The 22,319-nt window shown below is 44.0% G+C and overlaps 1 protein-coding gene across 1 annotated transcript; it reads right to left on the bottom strand.

Moving 5' to 3' along the window:
* Nucleotides 1–2,075: 2,075 nt before the first annotated feature.
* Nucleotides 2,076–4,240, bottom strand: HNRNPA0 (heterogeneous nuclear ribonucleoprotein A0). The gene has a single exon (XM_073355478.1). The coding sequence runs from the start codon at nt 3,949–3,951 to the stop codon at nt 3,028–3,030; it is 924 nt and encodes a 307-aa protein (XP_073211579.1). The 5' UTR covers nt 3,952–4,240; the 3' UTR covers nt 2,076–3,027.
* Between the last annotated feature and the right edge of the window lie 18,079 nt (nt 4,241–22,319).

The following is a 22,319-nucleotide window of genomic DNA, read 5'->3' as shown; positions in this document are numbered from 1 at the left end:
AACAAATTGTACCAGAAGCTGTGAAACATTAATATGAAGTTGTAATTATTTATAATCCTTCCGGACATAAGCAGTAAACAACAAATCAAGCATCTCCCTCATAGTATAGGTGCCATTTCTGGGGTTCACCTTCCTTAGATTCATGTAGTGGTAAATGCCAGAGGAAGGATACTACTGCATAACCAAATAGTAATTTCCAACATAGCATGTGTTTTTGGTATGAACGAGTTGCCACACAAGATATGTAGGTATACTGTAAAATTACAGAATTGTATGTGGCACTTGCCTAGCTGACTCAAGGGACCAGTCTAGACTCCAAAAACAGTTTTAATTGGGTCTTCCAAAACAAGGGTCTCCCTATCATTAAAACAAGGCAACTTTGCAAGGGGCAGGACTGAACCGGATTTAACTGTCTCCCCAAACCAAACTGGAATTCAATGCTTAGTTGTTTGAACTGCACTAGGGACAACTGTGCTTTTATGTGGGTGGTCCATCCCTCCAACCTCAGCATGTTTCTAGAGTGTAGAAGAGGTAAAAGCAGCCTTTAAAATTTAAAGATCTCAGATAAAAGCAAACAACCAAAGGTCTTCGTTGACAAGGACAGTTGGTGAAGCTAATTAAATGCAATACGGTATTCTGCAAAAGCTTGTTAAACATAACTTACACTTGACTTCTGCACTTTGCCTAAACTACTTAGCTGGTTCAGGACAGATATGAATTTCTGGATGCAAATATGCATTATAATTGCAAGCCAGATTACTTAACACCCACTTACAAAGCAAAAAGGCCTGAAAGAAATTTTTACAGTTTAAGAGCTCTAAATTATCATTACTGATCACAAGGGCCTAGAAAGGCCTCCATTTTGAGAGGTCAATTCCACTCCAGATCCTTAGGGCTTTGTCTACAAGAGAAAGTTGTACCAGTTGGGTTTTTGTTTGTTTGTTTTTTAAAAAGTCACATCTAAGTTAATCTACTTAAACTGAAGACTGAGGGACACTGATTTTATTTGAAATCACGTTTATTATAATTCAGCTATGCTAAATCAAAACAAGACCAATTTCAACTGAAATCCGTGTCCACAAAGTCTTTTAAATTGTTTTTTTAAAGAGATTTGAAAATTACACTTTATACTAGTGCAGTTTTCATGGATTTTTAGAGCATGATACCACTTCCACTTAAGACAATGGTAGTTTTGCCAGCCTTCAATGGAAGTAGGATCAAATCCATAGAATGCAGTGATAGAAGGCAATATGGTTAAGTGTTAAACATTACATGCTTAGAAACCTGGAATCAAAGTGATTTTACAATTTTTTTTTTAAATCCATGCCCCATGTCATACATACTCTCACTCAAGCATGTAAGGAATTCAATTCTTTATTTGTGATATCCATAAACCCATAAACGATGCTATTCTATATTTCTATCCAGGAAGGCAGTTTTCCCCTATAACATTATGCTTTTTTTTTTTTTTTCAAATAAACAACAAACTTTAATTCTATTGCGTGAAAGGGCTACAAATATACATTTGTTAATCAAGCAGACTACACAGATATTTTGCTTTACAACTGGCACCTATGTTACTGGTACACTTAGCTGGCTCATTTATCATAGCACTTTGCCCAAACAGTTTAGATTATCACTTCTTTTGAAGGATGGGCAGTTATAAGAGTTTTAGAAATGTACTGAAGCAGATACTTCAAATCCATTTTGTTTCAGTCAATATGCAGGGAGCCCATCTTTAGTCACATGCAGATTTGATTTTTATTTCAGTTTACACCGATCATTTAATGGCATAAGACAACTTTCAAAAAAATCTAGTAGAGTTGTTAGCAAACAACGTTGCCTCGGTTGTAATGAAGCCTACAGCAGTGGTTCTGCCATTCTACCAGGAGATGGTGCTGCAAAGGATTCTCGGGGAACTTTAATGAAGGACAATAGTTCAGACCAAGTGAAAAGTCTGTTTTAACCTGGTACTATGAAAACCAGTAGGCATTTAATTGAAGGAATAAATGTTGACCCTTTCCTGTAACGAATCATTTACAGACAAGCCAATAAGAGGATCTGAAACTAAGCAATTGGAAATTTTGAACATTTTATATGAATGAAGCACATGCTTAACACAAACTATTTCTTTAGAACTACACAGTACATACTTGATGGAAAAGTCCTATAGAAAAAAATTGACCAACCATGTCAGCACATCAATCAAACTGCCTAGTACAAGATGGTGGATGCACACAAACTGCAAAAGTGAGAATGAATATTTAAAAAACAGACCACATCCACCAGTTAGTACTTCAAAAAGTTTCCATAAAGTGTTTGAAAACCAATAAATCCACTAATGGGACATCAAAAAAGTAAATTAGGACCTTTACTGGCAATAAAGTCTCTAAATACATAGAGAATTAAAAGCAGAGGAATACTTGTTTCAAACCCAGAAAAGCCTTAAACCGTACGGAATGGATCCTAGGAAAAAAGTTAGACATGTAAAGGTCAATGAACACAATGATTTATTTAAAAAATAAAAAACGTAAAAACGATTTTTTTTCCTCCTTTACAGAAATGTTAATTTCAGTCATGGATCCGAGCAGATTTTGTAGGGGAAAAAATGTAGTAGCCAGGTATCGAGTCCTTACAACAAAGTAAATTCCCCCCCCATCTCCCTCCCCAGTTTTTACTTCAGAATCAGCAAGACATTGCCCACCCCCACCCCAAAAAACAAATTAAAACAAGACATTTTCATTGCTAGTATAAAAACGACCAAGGTCCAAGTAATAATAAAAAAATAGAGTCCATCAATGACTGTAACACAAAGTATGTGTGTGTGGGGCCCAGTCCATCTTCAGAGAGAAAGAAGTGGCACAGGCAGAGGCGACCCCCAGAGGGCATTTAGGAGCTGCTCCCACAGCGGGGGAGGCATTTACTAGGAACTGCCCTTAGGCGAGTGAGGGGAGAAACCATTAGAAGCTGCCCCGTAACAAAGGGAGGGCTCTCCATGCCACCCCCAATGGGTATGGGCGCCCCCGGTTAGAAGGAGCTGCCGCCATACCCTCCCCCACCATAGCCTCCTCTGTACGGTCCACTGTTACTGCGCCCTCCCCAGCTGCCGCCCCCTCCTCCGCCTCCTCCGCCGCTCTTCATGGGGCCGTAGGAGGACTGATGTTGGCTGTAGCTGCCGAACCCGCCGTACCCGTTGCCGTAATCTCCGCCTCCGCCACCTCCTCCATAGGAGCCGCTGCTGTAAGATCCGTAGCCGCCACCTCCGCCGTAGCCTCCGTAGTTATTATAGCCGCCGCCTCCTTTGGAGAGACCGTTGTGGTCCCGGTTGCCGGATCCGCCGCCGCCCCGTCCTCGTCCTCCTCCCCTGCCGCCCCGAGAAGGCCTAGAGGAGCCACCACCTCCTCCGCCCGACTGGATGTCCTCCTTGGGCACAGCCTTCTTGACCTCCACGCGGTGGCCCTGGATCGGATGGAACTTGACTACCGCGGCCTTGTCGGCGGCGTCGTGGTTCTGGAAATAGACGAAGCCGAAGCCGCGCTTCTTGCCGCTCTGTTTGTCGGCGATGATCTCGGCCTTCTCCACCGGGCCGAACTGGCTGAAGTGCTGCACCAGGTCCCCCTCGCCCACGTCCCCCTTTAGACCGCCCACGAAGAGCTTCTTCACCTTCGCGTGGGCCCCCGGCCGGGCCGAGTCCTCCCGGGACACGGCCCGCTTCAGCTCGACCGCGTTGCCGTCCACGGCGTGGGGGGAGGCGGCCATGGCGGCGTCGGCCTCCTCCACAGCCGAGTAGGTGACGAATCCGAAGCATCGGGAGCGCTTGGTCTGCGGGTTGAGCACGACCACGCAGTCGGTGAGGGTGCCGTAGGCCTCGAAGTGCTCCCGAAGCCCGGCCTCCGTGGTCTGCACGTTCAGGCCGCCGATGAACAGCTTGCACAGCTGCGAATTCTCCATGCTGCCGCCTCCGCCGGGGCTGCGCCTAGGCCTGGCGCCGAGACTCCTCCTCCTGCTGGGGGGAAGCTCAGGCCTCTCCACGTTCAACGAGCACCGCAACTTCAAGACAGCAGCAGCTGCCGCCGCGGCTCCTCCTTGGCGTGGCCTGGCCTCGGCAGCGACCTGGCCGCCGCCGGTACCACAGGAAAGGTGCCTGGGGGTGGGGGAGCACACCGACACGCACAAAATGGCGGCTGCTACTCCTCAGGCGTTCGGCCGGCAACTGGTGCTGCTCACACAAAGGGGACGCTGGGAGCCCCGCCCGCCGTGCCGCCGCAGCACACGCCCTCGGCGCAAACTGGGCCAATAGAAAGGCGCAACAGCCTACGTGAACGAGTCATTCATTAGGGGGCGGGGCTTCGTCAGTGATTGACGACAGCTAGGACTAATCGGGTTAGGCGACCTCCACCGCGCGTACGCAAGAGGAAAAGAGAGGGCGGGAGTGTGTTAGTAACTGAAGTCCAGGAGAACCAATCGAATTCCTCGAAAGCCACGGGCGGAGAGGCGGGGCCTAATCAAGAGTAGACTAATAAGATTCTGCAGCCCTCAACTCGCGCCGAGGCAAGAGGAGGAGGCGGGAGGGAGCAACCGGGTTGAGGCTGCGCCAATGCGTCAACCCAGCGGATGTGAGCCAATAGGTCTCCTCCTTCCCAGCCGCGCGCGCTTCCCCCCCACACCAGCAGCCCCGCCCCCGCGGGTGGGGGAGGGGGTAGCGTAGGCTTCATGGCAGGCCGCGCGGGAGCATTTGAAAAGCTGACCGTTAGGAAGCGGTTTCCGTCATCATAGTCCTTCCCCTCCCCCTCCCTATAATGAAGTGCGAGAGAGAGGCCGCACCAACCAACTCTCCCCTCGAGGGGGTGGAGGAGCCACCCGCCCCCCAGCACGTGACTCCTTCCAAACACCTCACACAGGCCCCGCGGCCGTGAGGGGGTAATTAATGCTGGGGGTTAGTTCACGGCTGCCCCTATGGTGCTACACACAGATCAACTCCCTGCTCCCCACGGTCCATTCCCGTCCCCCCATTGCTCTACCTCAGCCCACTCCTCCCCACAGCCTGCAGTGCCCAGCCAGGCCCCCCTAGGGGACTCTGGGGAGCAGATTCACACGTTGCAGCTGTTTGTGTTTGGGTCCCTGGAGCCACCCCGGTGTGTTGGGAAAAGCAGCCCCGGAGGCAGGGGGGGCTGGAACAGTTTTTAAAGTGGGGGCGCTGAGAGCCATGGCAGTAAACTGTGAACCCTGTATCTAATGGAAACCACTTCAGGCCAGGGCGTGCGGCAGCAGCCCCCCTGCTTCCAGCACCTGTGCACCGAGGAGCCGAGAGCAAGGGGGAAACGTATTATGATCCTTTGGTGGCCCACTTACACCGTGGATAGGGCCTTGCCAGGCTGCGGGGCATCCTCCTAACCTCACATTTAATTTCCCAGCACAGCACTTTTGAGTTTATTTTATTTTGCTCCTTCCTTTCACGCTGGGTGGAATTATAGTTTTGTACTTACCTACGAATAGTACGAAATACATTTGCATTGCTAGTCTTGGTGTAGGGGTGGTGGCTCCTGACTGTGAGAAAGACAAGGGGAGAAATAAAGAAATATCTTTTATTGGACCAACTTCTGGCGGTGGAAGAGACGAGCTTTCAAGTGCCACAGAACTTAAGAAGAGCTCAAAAGCTTGTCTCTTGCGCTAACAGAAGTAGGTCCAGTAAAAGATATTCCCTCACCCACCTTGTCTTTTGCATTTTTAAATTATCATTTTTCTTTTCAGGGCCCTTTTCCAGTACCTGTTTTTCTTTATTTTCTTACTGTTCCCTTTTTGGGCTCTCCTTACTCCTTTAGGTTCATTCTCACTTCCCTTTCATGTGTTACGTGCCATGCTGTTGTAGCCATGTCAGGCCCCAGGCTATTAGAGCGAGAAGGTGGGTGAGATAACTTTTATTGAACCAACTTCTGTTGCTGAGAGAGAAAAGCTTTGGAGCTTGCACAGAGCTCTTCTTTCCCTTTCATATACGTTTCTCAGTCCCCACTCTCTTTGTGCTCTTCCTGACAGCATTTCCCTCCTCAAATTTCCAATCTATTCCATCCCTTTCCCCTCCCAGTACTATTTTCCCATAATTGATTTAGTTAGTTTTTGTTAACTCGAACAGCAGGTACTTTCTATTTAGCTAAATAGGAAAATACAGGAACATACAAATATTATGAACCAATTAACAATGGGGCATGGGAGGAGAGAGAAAACCTGGATTTGTGCTGGAAATGGCCCACCTTGATTATCATACACATTGTAAGGAGAGTGATCACTTTAGATAAGCTATTACAGCAAAAGAGTGGGGTAGGGGGAGAGAAAACCTTTTGTAGTGATAAACACCCATTTTTTCATGGTCTGTGTGTATAAAAACATCTTCTATATTTTCCACAGTATGCATCTGATGAAGTGAGCTGTAGCTCACGAAAGCTTATGCTCAAATAAATTGGTTAGTCTCTAAGGTGCCACAAGTACTCCTTTTCTTTTTGCGAATACAGACTAATACGGCTGTTACTCTGAAAACTGTAATTAACAATTATGTGCATCTTTCTGATTTTTACATTTATAGAGATTAAAGGTTGCCAGCTGGATTCCTGATGCCCTTGATGTAATTGCTAACAATTTTTATCCATGGTACAAGTTTTCAAATAAGCTGGGTGTTATAGAGCAGGATGGCCTGGGAGCTGCTTGTGAATTTTAGATGGTCATTCTGCTATTATCCTTCTTTGAAGGTGAAAAAGGAGAGAAAAATAAATAACATTTTACCAGAATGCTCATGTGCTTGAGACCCCAGGCTTCCAGATCCCTATCTTAATTTAAACTCTTCCTCGATTATTTTGCCCAATTCCTACTCTCTCCAATCTCTTACCCATTAGTACTCCCTAATGCTCAATTGCATAATTCCCATTTGTGCTCCACACTTCACCCCCTTGTTACCTCAGACATCCCCTTGTGCTTCCACTCTCTTCCCATTCCCCATTCTTTGTTTCCCCTCTAACTTTGGCCTACATAAGCTCCTCCCTCCCACTTTGTCACCAGTGTATAGTGCACAGATCCTATAGTCCAGTCCAGGCAATTGCATCATCCCCCTCAGCTTCATTAGAAACAGATGCCTTGAATGACCACTGAGAAAAGCTAAGAAGAGACTGGCTTCGCATTGGTAAGGACTCCAAAGGCTAGCAGGAGGAGTGAGGAGCTGGTCACATGCTACAGATACATGTACACTACAGCAGCATAGCTATGGCTATAGCCCTGTAATGTAGACGCTGACTACAGCAACAGAAGGGATTTTTCCATTTATGTAGGAACTCCACCACCCTGAGCAATGGTAGCTGGGTGAGGGAAGCATTCTTCCATCAACCTAGCTGCATCTACACAGCACAGCTACGGCACTCTGGAATGTGGATTTTTCACAACCCGAGTTCCGTACCTATGTCAATTCAAGTTTTAAATTTGGACCAGGCCAGCGGGAGCACCTGGAGAGGTGCTACTGCTATATAGCTGACTTACAGCCCAGAGTCCCTGGTACCCTGACAGCTGTGCATGATGCAATACAAGCAAAGGTTGGCCACTCCTACCTTAAAGGATCCATAATAATTAATGGAGCTAAAATAAAATGGTAATAAGACTTAATGGGGCAACACCATTTTATAGAATCACCTCCTTCCTTAGCTTCCTGACAGCATTGCTAAACTTAGGTAAACAGCATGTGTATATGCAAGCAATGTCAGACCTTAAATTGGCCAATTATGTTAAAATAAGAAAAAAAAAAAGACAAGAACATATCAAAAATAAGTCCATAGTTCAAGTAGTCTCTTCATCCTCCAAATTCTTATCCTGCTGCACTTTGCCCAGCAATTTCTCAGCAGCTAAACAATCCCTGAGCAAAGAACATCTCCCTTAGTAATACTACAGGTACACCTCATGATACTGCCTAGTTCAGGAAAGTAGTCCTGAATATTTTCTTCTCCTGCGAGGAGAAGAAACCGTGCAAGTTCAGCTCCAGAATACTGGCAGAAATAAAGATGTTAATTTGGACAAAAATGGTGCAAAAAGAAGATTATGGGATGGAGCAATGGGAATTGTGCAAATTTAACCCCAAACTGCCATAATTCCCTGACAGGACTGCTGGTATCCCACAATGTGTTGCAAAAATATCCCACAAGGTACTGCACCAGACAGTGTCATGGGGACACAGGGATGCCTATGCATGGTACACAGCATCTTTAACTAAAACACCCTCTGACAGCGAGGATGCAAGGCACCAAAGACAACCAAGTGAGTTCATTCTGTAGTGACACTGCAATCTCTGCCCCTGTAAGCCAACATAAATGCTACCAATAAAGATTTCTAATGTAGACATTGCCATAATCTGTGGGGGGAAATAAAATACAGGCATTTTAAACCAACAATTTTATTATCTTGGGTTTTGCAAGACACTTTCCCTACCTTTGGAGTTAGATCATATAAATAATTACTTTGCTTTTAACAACCCTCTGTCTTATAAAAAGAAAAGGAGGACTTGTGGCACCTTAGAGACTAACCAATTTATTAGAGCATAAGCTTTCGTGAGCTACAGCTCACTTCTTCAGATGCATATCGTGGAAACTGCAGCAGGCTTTATATATACACAGAGAATATGAAACAATACCTATTCCCACCCCACTGTCCTGCTGGTAATAGCTTATCTAAAGTGATTTCCAGCACAAATCCAGGTTTTCTCACCCTCCACCCCCCCACACAAATTCACTCTCCTGCTGGTGATAGCCCATCCAAAGTGATAACTCTTTACACAATGTGCATGACAATTAAGCTGGGCTATTTCCTGCATAAATCCAGGTTCTCACATCCCCCCCACCCCCATACACACACAAACTCACTCTCCTGCTGGTAATAGCTCATCCAAACTGACCACTCTTCAAGTTATTAAGTCTTAAGTATTTAAGTCTTATATGCATTAATTTATAACCTACATTTATACCCTAATGGGGTGGCAGTGGTGGGAATGTTGGTTTAGGCAAGGCAGCAACAGCTGCCGGCACATTCATCACGCTGTCATGTAGACCTGCCCTGACAAATATAGATGGGATAGCTACATTTTTTAGGAGTTACTAGTGTTTTGGCCAACCAAGTTAAAACACCTTCAAGGTGCTGCTAGGGTTGCCAATCTGACTGAAGCTATTTTGGGAGATTTTTTTCCCCAACATAATGTAACGTCATTTTCTTAAAATATCCTATTAAAATCTCCCAGATTGCTTTCACTAATCACCGGGAAATCCATGCCAATTCTGGGAGATTCCATGCCAATCCTGGAAGGTTGGCAACCTGCTGCTCAGAGGGAGGGCAGTTAGCACTTTGTGAAAATTAGATCCATTTCATGTGTCTCGTGTTTGGCATTAAAAAAAAAACAAAAAAAAACCACCCGAATAAGGCACCTAAACTCATTAATTAATTTTGAAAGTCTTGGCCCTGCAGTGCTGAAAATAGTAGTATACTCCAGAAGTCTTGTCTACAGTAGCTGCTCCGCTATTAACATCAGTGGAGCTGCACTAGTGTTAGAATCAAGGAAATATTTCAGTCAAAACCCCAGTGTTAACTTCAGTGGAAGCCCCATTCACTTTAAATGGGAATCAAACTGGGAATCTGGCTCAACTGAGGATGTAGCCAGGAACACTGACTGAAAGCCTAGGAAGAAGAGAAGTATGAATTTCTCCCATTACCTTTCAGGCCATGTGAACGTTAAAGCTTACTCATAAAACACTGTGAATAAAATCCTTGCCCTATTAAAGTCAATGGAGTTTTGCCATTGACTTCATAGGGGCCAGGAGTTCACCATTTAAACTCAAATTGCAACATTTAATTACTTCCCTGCTGAATGATACTTCAGATGCTTTCAACACAAGCATCTCATGTCTACATCTTGTAACTAATTTTCTTGTTCTACAATATGTTTATGTAAACACCACACTCTTAAAAGAAACAGTACATTAAAATTAATAGAATGACAACATAACTGTCTGTACTTAACAAACATCAGTGGAAGATATGACAAAGTATATTTGTTCAAGTTCATCTTTCTCAAAACATAAATGGACAGGCATCTTACCTAGTTAGTTTCCTAAACTAATTGTGTCAGGTATTAAACCTGTTCCTGAATCCCACTGCCAGTTTCTGTGGCTTGGGGCGGGGTGTCACTTTTTCACATTTTTAAATAAATGCTTTTCCTCTTCCCAGTTGTCAGGTAAAAGGTCAACACAATTAGGGGAAATGATTAAGAGATATACTTGTTAAAATGAATCTGTTATATAATTATTAAATAATTTAAGTTACTCAGGCAGGGTGCTAGCATGGAGCCAAATGTCCCCATTTTTTTGCCAAACATCCCCATTAATAGTAGTTAGGGGATGGTGGCAGGCTTGTAGTTATCTGCTGCTAGATACCCCCTTTGCCAATGGACATGGGTTGCAAGCAACTAAGTCAATTCATATTGGACAGCCCCTGCCATTTTCTAGGTGCCAGCATTATAGCAACTTGCTGGCAGGCAGCTGTTTTTATAAACTTAGGTCACAAAAATTATTCCAGTTGCTGTACCAGTGTCACATTTCCCTTCTGATCCAGAGAGTCCAAAGCCAGAAGGGACCATTGTTGTCATCTAGTCTGACGTCCTGTATAACAAAGGCCATAGAACTTTCCCAAAATAACCCCTCAAGGCTAGAGCAGATCTTTTAGACAAACATCCAATCTCGATTTAAAAATTGTCAGTGATGGGGAATCCACCATGACTCTTGGTAAATTGTTACAAGGGTTAATTACTCTCACCATTAAAAACGTATGCTGTATTTCTAGTCTGCATGTTTTATATCCAGCCTATGATATGTGGCTTGGCCAGTTGTTTTAGAGCTTATTAGCTATCAGAACTATGAAGAGTTCTATTTTCCTGGCAGCCTGACAGTAAAGCAAGTCACAGGTCATAGAAGAATGTTCAATAGAGGCACAGTGGGTAACAGGCAGCAGTAATACTAGCCACTAAACCAGGAAACAGCTAGTCCTCCTTTCACTTACCTGACACTGCGTTACTGTATTCTACATGTTGCATTTTATATTAAGCTTTACAGGTATTGCACAGTTAATACTATTACGTGATAGCAAGGCTCTTATAGATTAAGGATTCCTAAATTATATATATACCCACACACACATATTGCCCAACTGAACCCCAGTTTGCCAGTCAACCTGGGAGAATGCAGCTGAGAATATACCACCCAAGTTGCATCTGCCTCTGCTTCATAATGAAAATAGCCCTTGAGGGTTTCAAAGGTCCTTAACAATTTACAGCAGAAGATGAAGAAAAATTAAGATGATTATAAGATGGCAACCTTTCTCATCAACCTGGGGAGTTATCAGTCCTTAATTCTTGCCTCCAGGCTCCATTTATTGTCTAAAAGCCCACAAATGGAAAAGAAATACTTCCCCCTGGGGTGCTTTACCCAGCCATATCTCCCAGAGCTTTTCCCCTGTATTCTTCCTTGCTCAGGGACTACTTCAGGGGACTGTCCCTTCCTGAGGCCTCTCTCTACATTCCACACTTCCCTGTCTTCTTGTCTCTTCCTGCAGCTCAGCTCTTTATAGGGAACACCTGTCCCCGTTCTCAGTTGCATTTGATTAGTAAACAGGGCTGGCTGGCTGGCCCCAGATCTCTGGCTCTTAAAGGGCATGGTAGCTTGATACAAGAGGATAATTATGGCTTCCAGGGATTAATAGGAAGCCAGAATGTTAGTTTTCATGGAGAGACAGTGGGATGGGAAGAGAGAGGAAGGGATGAGGAGAAACTTAAAGGAAGGAAGGCACAATTCAGGCAGGAGGAGATAGAGGCTCTCAAAAAGAGGTGTACAATCTAGTGGTCAAATTCACCAGCCAGAGCAGTTCAAATAAAGCCCAAATGCTCAATGTTCACATCCCTTTTCTCTTGGCCGGTTTATTAACAGAAGGGTGGGGGCACCTCTAAAAATAATATAAACATTTGCTAAGAGACATTTCCTCGCAAACGTAGAGAGCGCACACAAGGGCTCCCCTGACACTGTGGTTCTCCTGTCTGTTGCGTTATAACTGACTCCCTGTAGGTCACATCATTCCTTGCTCCTAATCGTGTTCCCTAAGGCTACAGATCCCAGTTTTAAAGGGCTCAAGAGCTGTAACAGGCATACTGGGAAGTGCACATGCCCCAAGGCCCAGTTACGAAGTGGACTCAACAGGCTGAAACACAGGCATGCAAGATGCAAATGATCCTGGACAAATTAGCATCATTTGCTCCTAGACCTGAGATAGGATTTTTGATGACCCCCATCCCCAGTCAGTTCATTTGAACCAGTATTAAAATCTCATGCACACAACATACCAACAGAAACAACTATTTCCACACTATTTTGATTAGATTTCCTTTTCAGCTGCTTTAACTAAGTTAAAAAGTTGGGAAAAGCAGATCTAGCCATTGGAGCTTGTCTACAAAAAAAGCTGCCATGGGTTCTAACAAAAGTTCAACATTTTTATATAAATTTCCCCAGTGTAAACACAGCTTTAATTTGTTTTGATGCCAGCTGGGACATTGCTAAAAATCAATTTCAGAAACAGTTTGATTTTTTAATATAGACCGCACCTAGGCCTTTTATACAATCTAGGAAAATGTGATTCCACACAAATTGATGGGAGACTTGGGCACTTGATTGTCATATTTCAGTGTTTTAATTTAACTATTTTTATGTAGTGTGTTAGAGTTTGAAATCCTAGATGACCTCAAATGTGGTTTGCTTCTCTGGCTCAAAAAACCCCTGATGATTCAATTTAAAAAAAGTACCATGTAGAGACCACACGGGGGCATAGAAGTGTAAGAGACCAGCTTTATGGCATTCATAAAGACTAATAAAAATGGAATATTGTGTACCCTCCTTTTCCAGCGTTAGACGTCATAAAATAATATTTCTTTCACATCATCTTGTACCAAAAGCATATTGGTAAGGAAATGATCATAGTATTTCTTGTCCTAAAAATGACAGACTTCAGCCATGCTATCTATGGTCAGTTTAGTGGGCTTGGGACAGTGAAACAGAACAAGAGTTTCTGGGGATAAATAAGAAAAGAATACTGAAATATCAAAAAAGAGTGTCAGAAATGATGACAGGTCATGTATAATTCACAAAGACTCTTATAAATTCAAAGGTTTCAAGTAGCAGCCGTGTTAGTCTGTATTCACAAAAAGAAAAGGAGTACTTGTGGCACCTTAGAGACTAACAAATTTATTTGAGCATAAGCTTTCATGAGCTACAGCTCACTTCATCAGATGCATGCAGTGGAAAATACAGTGGGGAGATTTATATACACAGAGAACATGAAACAATGGGTGTTACCATACAACACAAGACATACACACAAGAGTGATCAGGTAAGGTGAGCTATTACCAGCAGGAGAGCAGGGGAAGGGGGACAGGGGACGGGGACAGACCTTTTGTAGTGATAATCAAGGTGGGCCATTTCTAGCAGTTGACAAGAATGTGTGAGGAACGTCTGAGGGGTTGGAGCAAATTCGGTTGTATCCTAGAGCTTGGCTGTAGACAATGGATCATGTGGTGTGGTCTGGATGAAAGCTGGAGGAATGTAGGTAATGCATTGTCTACAGCCAAGCTCTACAATACAACCACATTTGCTCCAACCCCTCAGACAGAGACAATCACCTACAAGATCTCTATCAAGTGTTCTTACAACTACAATACCCACCTGCTGAAGTGAAGAAACAGATTGACAGAGCCAGAAGAGTACCCGGAAGTCACCTACTACAGGACAGGCCCAACAAAGAAAACTACAGAATGCCACTGGACATCACCTTCAGCCCCCAACTGAAACCTCTCCAACGCATCATCAAGGATCTACAACCTATCCTGAAGGACAACCCATCAGTCTCACAGATCTTGGGAGACAGGCCAGTCCTTGCTTACAGACAGCCCCCCAACCTGAAGCAAATACTTACCAGCCACCACACATCACACAACAAAACCACTAACCCAGGAACCTATCCTTCCAATAAAGCCCGTTGCCAACTGTGTCCACATCTATTCAGGGACACCATCGTAGGGCCTAATCACATCAGCCACACTATCAGAGGCTCGTTCACCCGCACATCTACCAATGTGATATATGCCATCATGTGCCAGCAATGCCCCTCTGCATTGTATATTGCAATGTACATTGCATGTACATTGGCCAAACTGGACAGTCTGTACGTAAAAGAATAAATGGACACAAATCAGACGTCAATTATAACATTCAAAAATCAGTCGGAGAACACTTCAATCTCTTTGGTCACTCAATTACAGACCTAAAAGTGGCAATTCTTCAACAAAAAAACTTCAGAAACAGACTCTAAGGAGAGACTGCTGAATTGGAATTAGTTTGCAAACTGGATACAATTAACTTAGGCTTGATTAAAGACTTGGAGTGGATGGGTCATTACACAAAGTAAAATTATTTCCCCATGTTTATCATCCCCCCCCCCCTTCCTCTCACATTCTTATCTGCTGGAAATGGCCCACCTTGATTATCACTACAAAAGGTATTTTTCCGCCCTCCCCCCTCCTGCTGGTAATAGCTCACCTTACCTGATCACTCTTGTTACAGTGTGTATGGTAACACCCATTGTTTCATGTTCTCTGTGTATATAAATCTCCCCACTGTATTTTCCACTGCATGCATCCGATGAAGTGAGCTGTAGCTCACGAAAGCTTATGCTCAAATAAATTTGTTAGTCGCTAAGGTGCCACAAGTACTCCTTTTCTTTTTATAAATTCAAAAGAGCTTTCAATTATTTAGAGACTGCAAAGTAAAAGCCTACCAAAACTACTCATACATAGGCCCGATTCATCCACACACAAAGTTACAGCAGTTTAATTAAAGGCGTGATTTTAAATACATTTAGATAAGCTAGTGCAAACCCTTGTGTAACCAAAATGCTGAAACTAAGGGTGCTGGGGCTGCTGCCACACCCCTTGGCTTGAAGTGGTTTCCATCATATTCAAGGTTTATAGTTTGGATCAATAGCTCTCTGCACCCCTGTGTTTAACCACTCTTAATTTAATTCAAACCTGGTTCATAGTAATGTAGTTTGCCTCGGTAAATTGATTATAACTGCTATTTTAATCAGTTTAAAACTGGTAGAAGAGCGTTTGTACAAGGATTTGCACATGTTTCACTAAATCAATTTTAAACCAGTTTAGTTAACCTGGTGCAAAGCCCTGCGTGTAGAGCAAGTCTTAGCTGTCCAACAGACAGAGCATCCACTGGAACCAGTGGGATTTCTGTGTGCAGAGGGTTTGCAAGATCAGTCCCATACTACATTTTGCCCTTTGAATCCTATAATAATAATTTATTGTACTTCCTATGTATATACACACTCCACCAAAGAGTTCGGTGCGCTTTACATACATTCAGTATTATATACCCACTTTACACAAGGGGAAGCTGAAACACAGGCTGATGCCAGAATTTTACAAATGTGCACTTGTTCACATGGCCTGCAGGCTGCAGCATACACCAAACAGAGCTCAGAGGCTCTTTGGATGCTCAGGGAATTTTGAAAACTGCTTTGTTAGTTGTGTTCAAGTCCCCCCCAGAACCCTCAGGGCTGTGCACTTCTAGAAGGAGAGCCTGGGGCCTGGCCACTTAACCGTGATTTTCAGAAGCACTCAGAGAGCCACACGCATTCAGCCAGGCACTGCGAGTGCAGTCAAGTCAGAGGCACAAGTAACTGCACACCATCACACAGTCAGAAACCCCACTCCAAACTAATTAACACTCTCCAGGCAGAAAGCAAGCCCAGTATCCAGAGAAAGAGGTTTACAGGTACAACATAGGCATCTGCAATGCAAACTTCCCCCAGTCTGGCCTCTTGCTATATATTCCAACCCTGAGCTGGAGAAATCTCCTAGGAGATTTGTGCCAACTGTCCTTGGGACAGTCCCAGCTTTCCAGAAAAATATTTTCTTTTCTCCCTATTCTGCCTTTGGGTATTTAATCTCCATGGCCACCAAATCCTTGGCCTCTTTGTTGAGACTGCAGACACCAGTGTGAATTAGTGCCAGTTGGGAGGGTGTTATTTGTCAGCAAAATGGATGAAAAAGCAGGTCTTCAAGGGGAAACCGAATAACCTTTTTCGTACCCAAGCTGAGAATATGGGACTCTCTCTAAAATAAACAGAGCTGTTACTGGATGCAAACATTAATGTACCATAAAGCAGCCACACTTTTTTTTTTATTAATGCACAGCAATTTACTCTCCTTCCCCAAATGTGACACTAGAATGACCTATAATGACCTCTTCTCCACACACAAAAAAAGGCACCAGACTTTCAGACAGCTGAGCACATTGATCCCTTCGAAGGTTCCTCAGGGCATTATAAAGGGAACATGCTGAAAATAGAAGAGCATTTGTCTGTAGCGTGGGAAGACATCATGGAACTCTGCTCAGGTCCCACTTGCCTCCTTTCCTCCATTGGTGACTCTTCTCTATTCCCCTTTCCCCTTGGTGTTGCTGTCCCCTTCCTCTTCTCCTCCCAGAGAAGTTCTTTCTCTGCTTTCCTTCCCCTCGGCTCCCCTCGGTTTCCTTCCCTTCACCTGCCGTCTTCTAATGGTTCACGATGAGTCCTGTGTTATAACTGGGAGTAATGGGATGGAATAAAAAGAAGAAAAATTAAGGCTAAAAATAAGTGGTGGGGAAGCTTAAAAAGAGTGACGGGTTCTATTAGGCCATAGCATAGTCCCCCAAGGGCAGAGGTGGAAGCATTGTCTTTTGAGACATTAGAAACTAGAGTGGACGAAGCATGGAGACTGTATACCTCAGAAGCTCCAGGGGATGGATTTAGATGGCATAACTTTTTTCCCATCTTTAATTCATGGTGCGCAACCACACTGGCTAAGGATATTCCTGTAATGGGCTGTTTTGCTAACATTATCAGCACTGAAATAGACATTTAAACGCCATCAGTAGGTGTCAGAGTTAAAGTTCCTTTCGTTGGATAGAACCAACTCACACCTTTCTCAAAGCTGTTGTTTCTGCAACCTCAGGAAGATAGCCATATGTCAGTGACATTTGGAAGGTTTTCTTCAAAACTATAGGGACGAGAAAATTAGGGCTAGATCCTCAGCTCCAGATCAAGTTGCTTTGTGCTGCCTTAGCAGAACCTGCTACCACCTTAGCAGCGCAAAGCACCCTGAAAGCTTCCCATGAGGGTCTTCTGAGGATTGGAACACATAGTCCCAACTATAAATACAAACTGATAGGATATACATTAGCTGTTACCACTCAAGAAAGAGATCTTGGAGTCATTGTGGATAGTCCTCTGAAAACATCTGTTCCATGTGCAGTGGCAGTCAAAAAAGCTTACGGAATGTTAGGAACCAACAGGAAAGGGGTAGATAGTAAGACAGAAAATATCATAATGCCACTCTATAAATCCATGCCCACCCCTGGAATACTGCATACAGTTCTGGTCGCCCCATTTCAAAAAATATGTATTAGAATTGGAAAAGGTACAGAGAGGGGCAACAAAAACAATTAGGGTTATGGAACAGCTTCCATATGAGGAAAGATTAAAAAGGCTGGGACTGTTTTCAGCTTAGAAAAGAGACAACTAATGGGGGATGTGATAGAGGTCATTAAAATCATGAACGGTATTGAGAAAGTGAATAGGGAAGTGTTATTTACCTTTCACATAACACAAGAACCAGGGGTCACCCAATTAAGTTGATAGGCGGCAGGTTTAAAATTCACATAAGGAAATACTTCTGCACACAATGCACAGTCAATCTGTGGAACTTGTTGCCAGGGGATGATGTGAAGGCCAAAAGTATAACTGGGTTCAGAAAAGAATTAGATGTACTCATGGAGGATAGGTCCATCAATGGCTATTAGCCAAGATGGTCAGGGATGCAACCCCATGCTCTGGGTGTCCCTAGACCGCTGACTGCCAGAAGCTGTACTGGATGACAAGCGATGGATCACTCAATAATTGCCCTGTTCTGTTCATTCCCTCTGAAGCATCTGGCACTGGTCACTCTTGCAAGACTGGATACTGAGCTAAGTTGACCATTGGTCAGACCCAGAATGGCCTTTCTTATGTTCTTATTACCCTTACCACAACTTAAGAGAATCCTTGAGTAATGAAGGGCTGGCATGGTAGTGGTGTAATTGGGGAGGGACAGCGCATACCAAGGGTGGGTGAGACATTGGGAAAATAGCATCGCATTCTACCAGACTCTCAATTTGTACAGTCTTTATGGGACCACTGCTGTTGGCATAACTTGCTCTGTATTATGCTAGTGGGAATTTTGGCCCACCTAGGTTATCCACAATTTTGAGTTTTGCCTGAGGAAGAACCTCAGGACTGGACCCAGTATCAGTGCTAGGTGCACTCTGATTTTCTCAGCTGCAAATCTCTCTTTATGTATTTTCCATTTATATTAAAAGCTTCTTACTGTTTTGTATGACATTGTCCCTTTTTTTCCAGCTAGTCCTAGGCCACATCTATGTATTGTTCTGCAGACACTCTGGAGGGCATATTTTTGTCTTGCCTTTATATGACTGACATTTATCTTTATTTAAAAACAGCAGGAGGGATATCTCTATAAAGTTCTTATGTGCAAGTCTGGAATTAGCTGTAAAAAACATAATTTCTGTTTTCAGATACATTTATTTTCCAGCATTTTAAGCTGGAAGCTGTATAAAAGCTAAGATTTTTGTACACAAAATAATATCAACTTGTGTTAATATTTTAAGCTGGAAAATCAAAATATTTTTCAAGTTTCTGAAATATATGGGAAAATTGGAATAAAGATTGAGGGCAAAAGGAAAAATCTTACTCTCTGGGCCATTACTGTAGTCCTTAATCAGTCCTTGCACTCAGGAAAAACTCCCAGTGCTGTCTGTCAGAGAGAGTTTTGACTGAATAAGAACTGTAGGATTTGGCTCTTTGAACTTAATTCACTTCCTTGGTTACACTGGCGGAAGCCAGCACAACCTTCATTGTGGGTCCCTGCAGTGAGGGTGTGGAGCTGGCTGGTGCACTTCCAAAAGTGGGCAGGAAAGGCCTAGGAAGGGATAGGCCAGACTGGCTGGAAGATTGCACTGATTCAGTGCATCTCCTTGATATCCTTTGCCCCTAGAGTGCATATGGAGTCCCAGCTGAAATTTAAAGCTGCCCTTCCAGGGGTTAATCCCTCCACTGGTGCCTCTGCCTAGGCAGGCAGAAAGAAGTATAAATTGTACCTCTTTGTTCTTGTAGTGTGAATTTTACCCTATGTTTGTAAAGCACATTATTGGCACTGAAAGAATGACTGATGTTAACAAACGATATAAAAATGAGTGACAACCAAGTTTATCCTAGCAGAATAACCACTTAGGAATCTACAAAGTTTCTTTCAAGAGCAGCCCAAACTGCAGTTATTGGACCCAGATTCCAAACCCTCCAGAAACGTCGGGCAACCATTAAGCTAACTGGGCTACATACTCGGGTAACCTATATATGCCAGCACATTTTCACTATTACTACAGGTTGAATAGTTAGTACAGATTATGATGAGCGGGAGAACATCTCCTGTGCTCCTAGGGGAATGGAGTGGGGAGAGGTCATCTCCTGGGAACTTTAAGTGCTTAAGAATCAGGCTGCTTCCAAAACATTTTACAAGTGCACAACAGCCCATCCTTATCCTTTTCCACCTTTTCAAAGTTTACAGAAACCCTCCCTCAGCCCCAGGTGTCTCAGCTGATTGGCTACACTTTTCACTGTGCAGCTAAATTGGCTACACAAACATATGCATCAAATCCTTCCATAGCTGCATACTGTATGATACTAGAGAAAAATCTACCTTGCACACAAAATGTGATTTTTGAAAGGCTCATAATCACAATCTATTTTTTCCAAGATCCAAAGGCATTTCTCATCCAGGGCTACTTCTATGCAGATTTTGGCTGCAAAGCTGTTTAAAAAGTTTCAAAGATATATATATATATATATATATATAAAATGGCAGAAGTATAGATTTCCAGTGGCCTCATTCACAAAAATGGCCGAGCCATTCAAAACAATTCACCTTCTGACAGAGATCAAGCTTCGAAAAGATCGATGTGAGGTGAAAGTTTTAGAAAGCTAGGAGAGACTGCAATAGGGGGTTAGGATGGAAAATATGAAACATTAACTATGAAGATCATTCTCAATAGTATAATTGCCTACAATTCAACTATTTGTTTTAAAGATTATTTAAAAGTCACTTTGCTGACCTAAAAATAAAGATGCTACTTGTCCAACCACAGGTTATACTGATCTCCAACCCAACTGTACTTGGGATTCCTGGATTCTATTCCTGGCTCTGCCACTAGCCTGCTGGGCGACCTTGGGCAAGTCACTTCACTGTTCCATGCCTCAGTTTCCCCATCTATAAAATGAGGTAAATTATACTGACCTCCTTTGTAAAGTGATTTGAAATCTCTGGCTGAAAAGTGCTGTATAAGGGCTAGGTCGGGGGGGGGGGCAAACTTTTTGGCCCAAGGGCCACATCTGGGTATGGAAATTGTATGGCGGGCCATGAATGCTCACAAAATTGGGGGTTGGGGTGCGGGCTCTCGGGTGGGGCCAGAAATGAGGAGTTCAGGGTGGAGGAGGGGGCTCCAGGGTGGGCAGCGGGTTGGAGTGTGTGGGGAGACCGTGGGCTCCAACTGGGGGTGTGGGCTCTGGGGTGGGGCTGGGGATGAGGGGTTGGGGGTGCAGGAGAGTACTCTGTGCTGGGACCGAGGGGTTCAGAGGGTGGGAGGGAGAATCAGGGCTGGGGCATGGGAGGGGGCCAGAGGCGGGAGCGCCGGGCAGCGCTTACCTCAAGCAGCTCCTGGAAGCATCAGCATGTCCCCACTCTGGCTCCTACGCAGAGGCACGACCAGGCAGCTCTGCATGCTGCCCCCTCCACAGGTGCTGCCCCTGCAGTTCCCATTGGCCACGTTTCCTAGCCAAGGGGAGCTGTAGGGGCGGCACTTGGGGCGGGAGCAACGTGTGGAGCCCCTGGCTGCCCCTACGCATAAGAGCCGGAGTGGGGACATGCCTCTGCTTTCAGGAGACATGCAGAGCCATGGCACACATGGAGTTGGGCAAGCCTCAGACTCTGCTCCCCAGCGAGAGCTCAAGGGCCGGATTAAAACGTCTGAAGGGCTGGATGTGGCCCCCGCGCCGTAGTTTGCCCACCCCGGGCTAGGTATTATTAAGATATAGAAATTAGTTGAGGTTCAGGTCACTGAATAATTTTCAGAAATTAGTATGCTATCATAAATAACTAACTTCAAGCTAAAATATTTTAAACAGTTGCCTTTCTAGGCATGACTTAATGGTGAGATCAGGACCGGAATAAAGAATCAGTAATATTGGAAAGCTGATTGCTAGAATTATGGGATAAAATGGTGCAAAGTTTAAACTTTCATTTAATGAGTTTCAGAGATTTTTATGATGAATTTTTCCATGGATCTGTGGCTTTTATTTCATTAAACCTAACGGGGGTGAGGCGGGTGCTGATCACTCCCTGACATGGGAAAACCCAAAGAGAGGGGTCTAAAGGGAAGGAAAACTCCTTGAGGTTCTCCTAAATCACCACACATTCTTCCAGTTACATTAGCTCACCAATGTGCCTCACCCTGGTGCAAGGCCACCATAGAGAGTTCTATCTACTTTTGCTTATTTTCCCATGTCTTCTTGAAGTGTTATAAATGATAGTTTTCATTAGTAAGAAATATTCCGGCTCTTTCATAGACATTCACAAGACACTGGCAAAATCTCAGTTACTCTGGTGTAAATTCAAAGTAACTCCCTTCATCATGAAGAATCAGAAACTATATACATACATTACTGAATTGCAGCTTTCACTGAGATGGGGAGACTCTGCATAGCTATGTGGGGAGATGCAATTTTTACCAATACCCTAGGGCAAACCCCTTTGCTCTCATGAAAAAAGCCATGGCCTCTTTAGTGTCTGCAGAGAGGACACTGGGCCCCAGTGGATCCACTGGGAGTGGAAGGTGCTTTGAACCTTGCTAGAATCAGAGCTTTGGTTTTTAGGGTCCCATCTGAATTTTAAATTTATGCACAACTGCAACCCCCAGAATTCCCCAAACTCCTCCAAATAGTGAAAAAGAGTCAGTATTCATAGGACAAGAAAATTATCTTTGAATCTCTGATGAATGGTTTTACTTTTAGATAGATTGGCAAAATCAAAGGCCCTCCAAAAAGGTATCAT

Source organism: Lepidochelys kempii, chromosome 8, assembly GCF_965140265.1.
Source record: "Lepidochelys kempii isolate rLepKem1 chromosome 8, rLepKem1.hap2, whole genome shotgun sequence".
NCBI classification, from domain to species: Eukaryota; Metazoa; Chordata; order Testudines; family Cheloniidae; genus Lepidochelys; species Lepidochelys kempii.
This window is presented reverse-complemented; position numbering and strand designations above follow the sequence as displayed.

Bases quoted from the DNA above. Each gene is read 5' to 3' on its own strand.
- HNRNPA0 (XM_073355478.1), bottom strand. From the start codon at position 3,951: ATGGAGAATTCGCAGCTGTGCAAGCTGTTCATCGGCGGCCTGAACGTG.